The following is a 12,276-nucleotide window of genomic DNA, read 5'->3' on the forward strand; positions in this document are numbered from 1 at the left end:
TGGCCTGCATTTGGGAAAAGAAGAAGATATTTGGAGCGCTGGTTCATAAAATCATAGAACGATTTGGGTTGGAAGGGACCTTAAAGATCAGGGACACTGTGGACAGGGACAACCTGGTCTGGTTGTTTGCACTATGGGCAGACTGCAGCTGAGATGCACAAAACAACTCTGCAAGAGCTTTTAGTTCTCTTTCCAGGGGCTCTTCCAGAGCTCCAAGCACATTCCAGTCTTCATCTCCAGTTCTGGTGCCTCCACCTGTCCAACTGTACCTCACCAGCTGCTCTACAGGCCAGACATTTGGGAAGAGCAATCCTGGATTCATCCTCAAGAGGTTTTTCTCCATCCACCAGGAGGATTGTTTAAGGTTTCACACCTTCAATGTCACCTTTAGGCAAGCTGCTGCACCTTGGCAATAGGGAAGAATTGTGAAAAGTCAGGATTTATCCATGTGTGCCTGGCTGATTGTTGTAAATTAGCTTGGTCTGTTTATGACCTTGGAGAACCCTGGGCACCACTGGTAAATAGGACAGATTGACTTGAGCTAAGCACCTTCACTTCTCTCTTTCTTGGAGGGCAAGAGGTGGATGAGGCTGCTTGGTAGCTGCTCAGCCCCACCGCTGCTTAGACAACTACCCTGCTTTATATTCTGAACAATTTATCATGGCATGTACCTGTGCTGGTAGTTACAATTACCCCTGAGATTTAGCGCACTGGGACAGGCTCCAATTTCAACAGAGCTGTGCCATTCAACATGGATGAGGATAAACACGGAAATTTTTCAGTTTCATTGTGTCCTTTTCTTTCTGTGTCCCCCCACATTGCCCAGAGCGGTTTTGTCACTGCCTTGAGTATTTTCTGGTGGGTAACTTCTCACCACTTCAGATTCCCAGCATTTTCTGTGTGAGACCTCACCAGCTCCTACCAGTGCTCGTGTGGTTAATGGGTGAGAGGAGAAGAGTGAGCGCATCCAAAAGGAATGCCAGAAATATAAACAATTTTATTAACAAGACCACAAAACTATTTTTTAATATATGCAGCCATTTACAAGGGGCAAACAAACAAACTGACAGAAAAACCCACTGGGGAGACGTGGTCGATGCCTGCGACTGCAGCGAGCTTGCTCCAGTGGCGTGGGCAGGTTTGGGGAGGGTCCCTTTCCTCCGGCCAGCACCACTCCCTGTGAAATCTGGCACTAAGGAGGTGGGGTGCCACCAGCATCCTGCTGGGGTGCCAGGGACGATGCCAGCTGGGTGAGGGCTCGGGCAATGGTGGAGAGGTGGCTGTTCATGGTCCGCAGCTCCGCCAGGATGTCGCTGACATTCGTGGACGCCTCGGAGCCCGCGGGCACAGCCGGAGGTGGGGACGCAGCTCCCGGAGCGCTGCTTCCCATAGCTGCTGCCTGGGGGTTTTCCTCTTGGGAAGGGTGTGGGGTTGGGCTGCTGCAAGGCTTCATGCCTTCCAGGGAGCCTGTGCTTACGGGTGGCTGGTCTTCCTCCTTGCCTTGGATGGTAGCAAGCGTTGCTGAGGCAAGGAAGGGCAGCCAGTTGATGAGGTGGGTGGCACCACTGGGTGGGACAACGGGCAGATAGATCCCAGGGTGCAGGGATGGAGTAGAGGTAGGTGGGGCAGGGAGAGAAGGAAGTCCAGGGTGAACAGTGGCAGCAGAAGTGGATATTGATGGTGAAATAGGAGGGGGTTTTGGATGTAAGGCTGCAACACACGCAGGTAACGGTGGTGAAAATGATGCAGTACCAGTGTCAGAGGAACAGGAGGGTGATGCTGGAGCTGTGAAAGGTCCAGGCTCTTCAGAAGTTGGTGGTGAAGTGGCAGCAGGTGGAGCATCAGGAGTGCAAGGGTCTGAATCTGCAAGGAAGATACACCATGAGCCTTCATTCACACATATGCTTGCATACAGACTGCTGCCTGCTGTGCCCTCAATGGGACCAAGCCTTCTTTGAGGAAAGGGGAAATTTCACCAGCTGGCAGTGATACTTTCAGTAGGCCCATTAGAAAAGAGCAGATGTAATCTAAAACAAGAGATCATATTGTAGGTAAGCATGAACTAAATATTATAAAACTAAATTATCATTCCACTCTCATTCTTCATAAAACCTGTGGACAGGCCTGAACATTTTTCTGGTTGGCATCTCATAGCTATGAATTAGCTGATGAATTGCCTACTTGTTTTCCTGGCCAGCCATGGAACCATGGTAATGTTCTAAGTGACTCAGATGTCCTGTGTAGATGGGAGGGCTGGACAGCTTCTGCCTGAGCTAAACTGCGGCTTTACAGAGGGTCCCAGTTTTCAGCATTTTGGTTTGAACAGACAGTTAAACACCAGACACAATAATGGCTACCCAGGGGCTTAGACCCTTCAATTTTTTTTTATATGTGGAGACATGGCAGAGTTCCCACAATCAAAGTTTGATGTACATCCCTGCCTAGATCTCTTCAGCAAATTCAGGTATGAAAATCAAAAAGAAGAGACAGAAAGAAATTGTTGACACTGTGCATATCCCTGACTGACATTTGTGCCCTCTTGGAAGTAGTTCACTGGACCTCATCTGATGTCCACTAAGGTCATTAGAAACATTCTTGCTTGAACTGAGTCCTTTAGATACAGCATAGGAAGAAAGAGCAGCCTCTGGATGATATAAAGAGGCTTGTAGAGCCACCTGACAGTCTAAGGTGCTCTACCCACTGTGCCCAATTGCTAAATACCATATGGTAAGGATGATCCTATTTCTACAATCATTTTGAAAATTAGAATTATTATAGGAAATTTTACCTTTTCAACAGCCTCAAAGATTTGCATAGGTGGAATTACAATATCACACTGTACATCTTTATTTTAGCATTGGGAACGCATTATACAAGAGGTGGTGAGATGCTCCAGGAGCGGTCAGTGTAAAACAGATGGATTTTAAAACTACTTTTGCTGCAGTTAAGTGCAAATTTTAAGGCACTGCTGTGGATAAAAAGACACAAATTAACAAATTTATCTAGGTTAAAACAACCTAGAGAAAGCCAAGTACTGAGGTGTTAACACTATGCTATTATTATTTCTGGCATCTAAAAAATCTGATGTGAGAATCCATTTTCATTGCTGGCTGCTTTGGTATTCCAGATAGCAAACTGAAATTCTGACTCAAAAGCAAAGGTTTTTCCCTGTCATCTCTAATACCAAACCAGCTGGACATGCAGGCAGAAAAAGTCCATCTTTGTCCCACATGGGACTACTATGTTGTTCTTAACCAGACACACATGTTTCTTGGAGGGGATTATGACACAAAATTGAGTCTGCCTTTATGTTTCTGAGATTTTTATGGAGAGTTACTGCAGGTTCCTTGAAACGGTTTCCTTCCTTTGTATATTGGCTTTCTTCCCAATGCGAGGCCCCTGCTTACACAGGCACTCGACCCCTGTCCACTGGAGGTGGGCTGAGGATGCTGGATTTTGGGCTTCCAAAGTGCTCTTGATTTGCCTTTGGTTTTTCAAGACAAAACCAAAAATAAAGCACAGCTCAACTACAGGTTCCTTTTCCATCCAAACCACCGAAGTTTGCAAGGACTGAGATGAAAGTTTCAGGTTTGGCTGCACTATGGTGTTAACCAGAACAGTGTTTATGGTCCATATATAGTGTGGCTAATCCCTGTCCACACTGCCCAAGCAAACCAAGTTAAGTGTAATGTTTTTCCATACATTAGAGAGCAGAGGAAGCTTGACAAACCTTAATGTAATCTGGTTTATAATCTGTGGGAAATAGCTGTCACAATTGATTCTTAAATAGTCAGAGACACTGGAGTTAATATACGAAGAGTAGCAACTTATACAGACAAAAATAGAGACAAAAATCTGGACACCAAAGGTTCTTCCATTTGGCTGAAACTTTTCCAAGCAGTGTGGTTTCCCTATCAGAAGCCACAGCTTTGTCATTGCCCTAATCCCCCTTTAAGATTTATTTATGCCATGTAGCCTTTAAACACAACTTTCTCAGCTTGATCAGGCTCCCACACTTTCATCTAAGAAATTCCACATGGGTGTCTGGACACCTGCACATGGATCCTTGTGTATCCAGGGCATGTGGGAGCTGTTGCAATGCTCAGATCATAGAACACAGAGTGACTGATGGCTGGGATGGGTCTGACCCAGCTGCTCATCATCCAAAGACTGCAGAATCACAGCGTCACTGAGGCTGGGAGGGACCTCTGCAGACTGCCCAGTCACAAACCCTGCCCAAAACAGTGTCAACAATTTTTTCTCCAAGGTCAAAATTGCTGGAGTGTGTTTGAGAAAGCCCAGTTTTATCGGAGTTCTGAATAGCATGAAACCTGGAGCAAGCAACTACTGTTGTGTATCAGATACAACAGGATGATTGTCTTTATTTCCTTCCTCTCTAATGCTGGTTTTTCCTCTCATTGCAACTCATCACAATTTTAGTGCCTGGTCATTTCCACTTTTTTTGTACAGCCCTCACAGAAAGAGAGTCTTAACTGGAGCATCCAGGTGTGCTGTCACTGCTGGGGGTGTTTAATCCACATCTAGACAGAGCTGGAGCTAAGTGGGGTTGGATGGATGCCTGCAGAGAGGAGAGATGTTGAACACAAAGTGCTCAGACAGGTACAGTTACCTTCCCTAAGGATATCAGCCACCTGTTCCTGGTCATTCAGCATCCCCCAGTACACCCAGTCCACAGAAGCTGGGTGGATGCTGCAGCCTACCCCCACATGCAAAAACTGACTGTTCAAGGCAAGCTTGCAGCTTAGAAGAAAATTTATATCAGCAGCTGGGGGAGTGAATCCAGGGTTGGGATCAGCTTCATCTAAACAACTGAACTAAAAGTGTTTGGTGAAGAAATTCCTTGGAAGTCCCTGCATTTTCCATGTTGTGTATCAAGGGAAAGCTCCCTAAATGAAGGCTTAGACATATAAGATGTATCTCTCTGAGCAACCTCAAGAGTCACTTCTTTTATATTGAGAGCACAGGCAGCTTTGCCCCATCCTTCAGGAGGACTGTTTTACTGAGATGGGATTCCAGTCACAGAATCACAGAATATCCAGAGTTGGAAGAGACCTACAAGGCTCATTGAGTCTAAATCCTGGTCCTGAACAGACCCACCCCAAAAATTGCACCAGGTCTCTGAGAGTGTGTTGTAGCTTTTCTTGAGCTCTACCAGGCTTGGTGCCATGACCACTTCCCTGGGGAGCCTGTTCCAATGCCCAGCCACCCTCTGGGTGAAGAAACCTCTCCTAATATCCAACATAAAGCTCCCCTGATACAGCTTCATGCCATTCCCTCAAGTCACCTTTGGCTTGTCTGTCTATACACAGTCACAGCCTACAGCATAGCTGTCTATGTCTTATCTAATTCCCAACTTTTCTTTGCACTCAGTGGATTAAATAAGTTGAGCATCACCTCTTTATTGCTGGAATGAGGATTTTCTTCATCACTTTGATGGGAATAATGTTGGATAACTAAACTGGATGTGGATGTCATGATCTGAAAATACATTGCAAAAGAGAACTGTACCAGTGGAAAAAAATGACTGCCCAGCTTAAAAACATTCCCTACCCTTCTGATCTACTATGAATGTCCCAAAGGGAAAGCCATTGCACATCCCTGTTGTACCTATTTGCAAGCAGGAGGAAACACTTCTGCTCTGCCACCTCCAAGAGAATCTCAGGGTGTCTAAAACTCATGGGACTGTAAATAGGGCAGGTAATTCAGTAATGAGAGGGACCAGAGGAACACCTCCAGGAGGGGATTTCCTAGTACTTGTCCTGCTCATGATGATGAATGTCACCAAAAGATTAATGATCTGCCCTGTGACAATGGCCAACTAAAGTTATTTTAAATGCATTCAGCTGTATGAGAAGATCATGTACTCAACTTTAGAGTCAGCCTTGGCTATCTAAGCTGCTTTTGTTTGACTACTGATTTTATCTGCCTTGCAGCTAAATTGCTGCAAACTCTGATTTCTTAGTCTATTGTCAACTAACAAGGGAAAGGTCTGTGAAGAAAAAAGCTTGAGGGAAAAGCAGGAGCATGACTTTCCACAGATTCAGCTCATCTAACATCAGCCCTTTAGCTGGCATCTAGCGTGAGGCAGTCATCTTGGCTCCAGTCAAGAAAGAAGCACCTCTGGGGTAAAGCCACTCCAAGCTATCAAGTCCCTAAGTGGGATGAAGGATCGTGCTCTGAAGTGTCCCTGTCCTCCCAGAACTTCTGGTAAGTCCACTGCCTTAAAAGGGCTGAGTATATTCTAAATGGCTGAAGTTGGGTGAGCTGGATTTCTCACTTTATAGGTAGATGTAGCAAGTAATTTCATAGAATCACAGATTGGATCAGGCTGGAAGGGAACACAGTGGGTCATCTTGTCCATGCCCCCCATTTAAGCAGGGCCATCCCAAAACCCAGAGCACAGGATTGTGTCCAGACATTTCTGGAATATCCCAGTGAGCAGACTCCCCACCCTCTCTGGACAGACTGTTCCAGTGCTTGGTCACTGTCCAGGAAAGACGTTCTTCCTCGTGGTCAGATGGAACTTCCTGGGCATCAGTTTCTGCCCTCTGCCACTTGTCCTATTGCTGGGCACCACAAACTAGAGCTTGGCTCCATCCTCTTGGCACTACCAATTTCCTATCAAACCTCAACAGCAGATGGGCAATGCTGCTTCTGTGTTCCCATGGAAAGCACAAAACCATAGAGATAAAGTTTAAGATACAGGAGAGTAGAACCTGAAGCCCCTTGAGTGCTTCAAAGAATGAGTTTGTGATGGAGAAGGTGATAATCTTTCAAGGGAGTCAGTACTGAAGAAGCAATCTATTTCAATAGTGCCAGTCCTTTATTTATTTAAATAACCAGTGCTTCAAGGGGGCTTAAAAAAGTGAGGGAGAACAACTTTTAAAGAGGGAAGATAATGATAGGAAAAGGGGGAATGATTTTAAACTAAAAGAAGAGAGATTCAGACTCATCATCAGAAGAAAGTTTTTACTCAGAGGGTGGTGAGGCACTGGAACAGGTTGCTCAAAGAAAATGTGCCTTCCCTGGAAGTGTTCAAAGCCAGATTGGATGTGGCTTTGAGCAACCTGGTCTGGTGGAAGGTGTCCCTGCAATGAGTAGAGAGGTTGGAATGAGAAAATCTTTAACATTCCTTTCATCCCAAACTGTTCTATGATCCTGTGATTCAATGATAAGGATATTGAGATGCTGAAATGAGTCTCTTTGGAGAAACAGTGACCTGCAGGAGGCCTCTGTGCAATGTCCTTTCTGCTCAGGTTGATGCAGCTGCTCTAAAGCTGTCGGTGTCTGTGTGTGTGCCCGCGGGACCGAGTGCGTGTGTGCTCCCCCTGCATTTCACAGCTGCTTCCCAAGAAAGTCTAAATATACGCCTGCCTCCGCTTTCTGGTGAGAAGTGAAACTCCAGTCCCAACAGCTTGTGGTAAATGAGAGCCCAAGAGCAGCATGTGCGTCACTGAGGGTGGTGCTGCTTTTGCACGGACAAAATCCATCTTGGGGACCTGAATCTGAAGCCAACCCTCCTGCGTGGCTCAGGTGTGATTCAGACGGAGTGGCACTGCTTCTCACTGCCAGGCTAAGTCAAGTTTAGAAGGGTTTCAAGCAAGTTTAAAAGGGATTAAGTCACCAGATTGGGTGAAGAGGCCACAGGACGTGACTCCTGGAGTAGGTCTGAACAGAAGCATCAGTGTGAGCACTCCAGGACTGGTGTTTGCATACATGTGATTTCAGAAACAGAATTTGGCTCTAGATGTTATTTTCACTCTAGTCTAGCCTTTAATTAATTAATTAATCACTCTGAACTAGCTTTAAACACTCTCTTTTGAGTGAGCAGCTTAGAAATGCATAGAAAATTCATAAAAGCATTAGGCAAGCTTATTGTTAATAATTTTTAGATAAAGCAAGTCACATATGTGTCCTACGAACCCACTCCTCTCTTCATAGGCAGAAAAATCACAAAATATTTTATATATCAAGATGCTGCTCCCTTTAATGACAGGAGTGGTTTTATGTATTTAAATATGTCTGTTCAAGCCAGGAGTTTTGTGCAAAATAACGATTTGAACAAAAAAATAGATCAGAGTATTCCAAATCAACCCTATTACTCTGGTTTGTGGCTTATTTTTAAAGGGATTTTGCAAATAATTGCAAATAATTGTAGTTTGCGAGAACAATGCTGTAATGGAGCACATGTCAAAATCTCTTCCAGGGTCCATGGCATTTCACCAAAAACACCCCAACTCTGTGCTGTCAAACTGGTTGAGTCATTTCAGGAAGGCTCCTTCCTCTGGCCTCTTGCTTTTTAAGCCACCTAATAACAATCCAAGACCTAGTCTACATATTTTAATGAATTTAAAAATTTTTCTGACTTCATAAACTTGTGCATCTCTTTGGAACTTGTTTCTTTTTTTTTTTTCAATTGTGGTCTGTTTTGGGGTCTGTTTCTCTTCTTTCAGGTACAGTACACCAGGCTTAGCTGGACTGAGCTTTATGTGACTAATCCCATTATGACTCCTGTGGAGTTGTGCTCTTTCAAAATTTCTTGAGTAATAGTCTGTTATGAGTACATACTTATTCCCATGTCATGCGAACAAATTCGTTCTCACAGTTTGTCATGGGCCATCTGCTTTTTCATCTTTGTCCCTGGCTTAATTTCAGTGAGATTTTATTCACTTCCTGACAAAATGTGTGTTTTTTACACTCATTTGGGACCAGATTTTCCAGGAACCTGAGGTCCTTCTTTGACACCTAAGGGACAGAGCCAGACTTTTTGAAGTGCTCTGCAGCTCCTGTGATTTCCGAAAACAGAAGAGTCCCTGAGGGTGCCCTGACATCTCAGTGTGGGAAGGGAATGGGAAAAGAGGAGGTAGGCACGTTGGAGAGGTAATACTGTTGGGCAGCAGGCAATTCCTCATGACAGCACTCATTGCCTAACACATTTGTCCTGCTGTGCTCAAAGCACAGATGAGTCCCACACTGGCTGCACTTTTTTGGGGCCAGACTGAAGCACACGAAAAATTAAATGCCTTGACAGAAGTCCATCAAGGAGCCAGGAACAAAGGCCATTCTCATCTTCTCCATCAACCAACATTGCCAATGATGGCTCCTTTGCTCTAAGCTTCTATTAACACAACTTCTTAAACTGGGGAAAGATTCTTTCCCTCCCCTTTGCAGCACACAAAAAAGGCACAGCAGAAAAATCTGTTGTGTGTAAGGAGACTTCCAGCCCAGCCGTCCCATGGCCACACAAGAACATCTCCTCCACCCACATATACTCCCTTCCCAGCAACTTAGTCAGGATGGCAAAGTGGCTTGGGAGACTTTTTAGGTCCTCTGAAACTAAAATAAGACTGACAACTACTTCTGCAGAGCCAAAAGAAACAGGAGGAAGAAGAAAGTGGTATAATTGTTTGGACCATTTTGTTCAGACTGCCTTGTATTTTGCCTCTGTCAATGGTCAGTCAATGCTGCCTCCAAGGAAATATCAAAAAAATCTTCAATAACAGCTATACCTTAGTCCATTGTAGGAAATTTTCCTGATGTTCCATTAATGAATCAGGATTTTGGCCCAGGAAAGATGTTTACACTATCAACAATCGCCTTTGATGGAGGCCAACAGATTTGATTTAAGATCAGGCTCAAAGTGAACTGCAACTGCATGGACTGCAGCTGAAAGAGTTTGTGTATAATTACCTATCTGGATCTGGCCATTAGCTACACCAAAGGGTTTTTCCTGTTTTGAAACAGACAGCTTTTCCAACACGTGTAATTCTTCTGAGACTCTTGTTTTCTTTTCCTAATAAGTACTATTGTCTTTCTAAATGCCCCTATTATGGTCTTATTGGCATTGTAAACATCACATAATTTTTTTATTATTTTTCTTTTTCCCGTTTCTTTTTTCCCTTTTATTTTCTCATCCTTTGGCAAGGTTTTGGCAATTAGCTCCTACAGCAATGAGTTTCTCAGTGTAGTTTTGCACCGTGTGAGGAAATTTTTCCATTTATGAAGGAATTTTTGACAATGATAATGCCAGAAGAATTATCTGTAAAACCACCCGTGTTCCTACTCTTTGTACCTTTCTCAATTGCACCTCCTGCCACACATGGCCCTAGAATAAATCCATGATCCCATAACATTCAGCAGGTACTAAGAGATACAAAAGAGAGTAGACAAGGTGTGTATCTTTAAACTTTAAACTAAAGGATCATAGAATGATTAAGAAAATACCCCCAAGATAATCAAGTCCAACCATTAACCCAAGAGTGTGTCTGGTCCATCCCTAAACCATGTCCCCAAGTGCCACATCTAAACATTTTTTGAATGCTTCCAGTGATGATGATTCCACCACTTCCCTGGGCAATGTTCCAACGCTGGACAACCCTTTCAGTGAAGAAATTTTTCATAATATCCAATCTAAACTCCCCCTGGCACAACTTGAGCCATTTCCTCTCATCCTATTCCTTGTTACCTGGAAGAGGAGGTCAATCCTCATTTGGCTACAACCTATTTCAGACAGTTGCAGAGAATGAGAAGGCCCCACGGAGCCTCCTCTTCTCATGGCTCAGACCCCCAGCTCCCTCAGCTGTTCCTCATCAGACTTCTGCTCCAGACCCTTCACCAGCGCTGTTGTCCTTCCCTGGGCATGCTCCAGCATCTCAGGATGAGGCAACCAGGAACATTTATAGAAAAAAATCTTGATGGTCCAGATATTTTAGGTTTATTTTTCTTTGCTGGTTTAAGATTAGTTTAATTTCTTAACATATATTCTCTGAAGGCTTCAAAGCAGATTCAAATGTTAATTAACCAAAGATATATTTTCCTGCTGGTTTTTTCCCCAGGAAAAATATGAGACACACCATGCAATCTTATGGTTTTAGTAGCCAGTGAGTCAAGTCTGGAAATTTGGTTCACATGAGTCAATGAGATTTCAGGTTGCTACAGAGAGTCCAGCAAGGACAATGTCCAGCCAGCAGTGGACAGGCCCCCTTTGCAGACACCGTATGGATTTTCTTGGGCTGATTCATGAAACAGTCCAGGGTGGGTTACCTTGAACCTCTTCCATGCTCTGCTTTTAGATGGTTTGTCTCTCTCAAAGGCTTGGCACAGCTGTGCTCCCGACTGAAACACAGGAACTCTGTATTTTCCTGGGTATTTACCATCCAACTGCCCCAGCACAAGGGTTCTGCTAAGCCTGAGAGTCTACATAACAGAGGAGTGGTCTAACAGCCCTTATCTTGTACCATCTTTCAAGCTGTGTAAACTCATTACCTAAATGGAAGCGACAGTGAGAAAGAGTGCAGAAAGTCCCCTGTCCCATCTAGAGCAGAACCAAGGATGTTGGTTCTCCTCAGTGAGCAACTTTTAGGTGAAATAAAGGCTGAGTAGGAGGCCATGATTAGACACACCACAAAAGACTGTCTCTGCCAGATGAGCTTGGCTGTTGTTCCACCTAAGAGTTTGAAGGCCAAAACCTGCTTGTCAAGCTAAAAGTGGACACCTTGACTGTACAATAAAGAGCCCCTCAGTGATCTGAGGATGACAAAGGAATGATCTTGCCATAAGTGTGCAAGAAAAGTCGGAACTAACTCACATAATTGATTAAATTTTCATATATTTCCAAGTATGTTTCATCCCCAAAGGCATGGTGCCATTTTTAGGAAAATAATCTTGTAACAAAAATCCCCTGAAACTGCACAGCCCGAGGTGATTTTTATCATCTTCATGCACCAAGGAACCACAGAGACCATATCTGTTCTTCAGAGTTAATCTGGGTGAGAGACAGCCATATCTGAACACCTGAGCTATGCCAGTCTGGACATGAATTATTTCCCTGAATGACCCTACGACTTCTTTGCTGTTTGTGAACTTTGCCGAGTGTATCAGGAGTTTCAGACTGGAGGAGGAATATCTCATGGTTTTTTGTGTTTAGATACTCTGGGATGCTTTCCCAATCTCTTTTGTCAGATGTGGGAGAACTTGTTTACTCCAAGGAAAGGCTTTCAGGAAAGCCCTGAAAGATTCAACTCACTTGTGATCAAATCTGAGCCCTTAGTACAAAAAGGGTGACTGCCAGCCCATGGCCAGACAGGACCCAAGCTGCTTATCCCCTCCCTCAGGGCTCCTAGCCTGGACTGAAACCACTTCCCAAACCTGAAAGAAGTTTCAAACACCCATGGAGTCAATGCCTTGGAGATGTACCTTTTATCCTTTTTCACTTCAACTGCTCAATATGCCCAGGCAATTGTGGCAGGCATCATG

The 12,276-nt window shown here is 44.3% G+C and overlaps 1 protein-coding gene across 4 annotated transcripts in view; it reads right to left on the reverse strand.

Annotated features, from left to right (window-relative positions):
* Positions 1-985: 985 nt before the first annotated feature.
* RUNX2 (RUNX family transcription factor 2) overlaps positions 986-12,276 on the reverse strand; it is a 215,802-nt gene continuing 204,511 nt past the window's right edge. For all 4 annotated transcript variants that reach the window (XM_030944314.1, XM_030944315.1, XM_030944316.1 and 1 more), the window contains one exon: positions 986-1,863. In XM_030944314.1, the coding sequence (XP_030800174.1) occupies positions 1,193-1,863 (671 nt within the window). In that variant the 3' untranslated portion in view covers positions 986-1,192. The remainder of the gene's footprint in view (positions 1,864-12,276) is intronic.

Source organism: Camarhynchus parvulus, chromosome 3 (genome assembly GCF_901933205.1).
Source record: "Camarhynchus parvulus chromosome 3, STF_HiC, whole genome shotgun sequence".
NCBI lineage: Eukaryota > Metazoa > Chordata > Aves > Passeriformes > Thraupidae > Camarhynchus > Camarhynchus parvulus.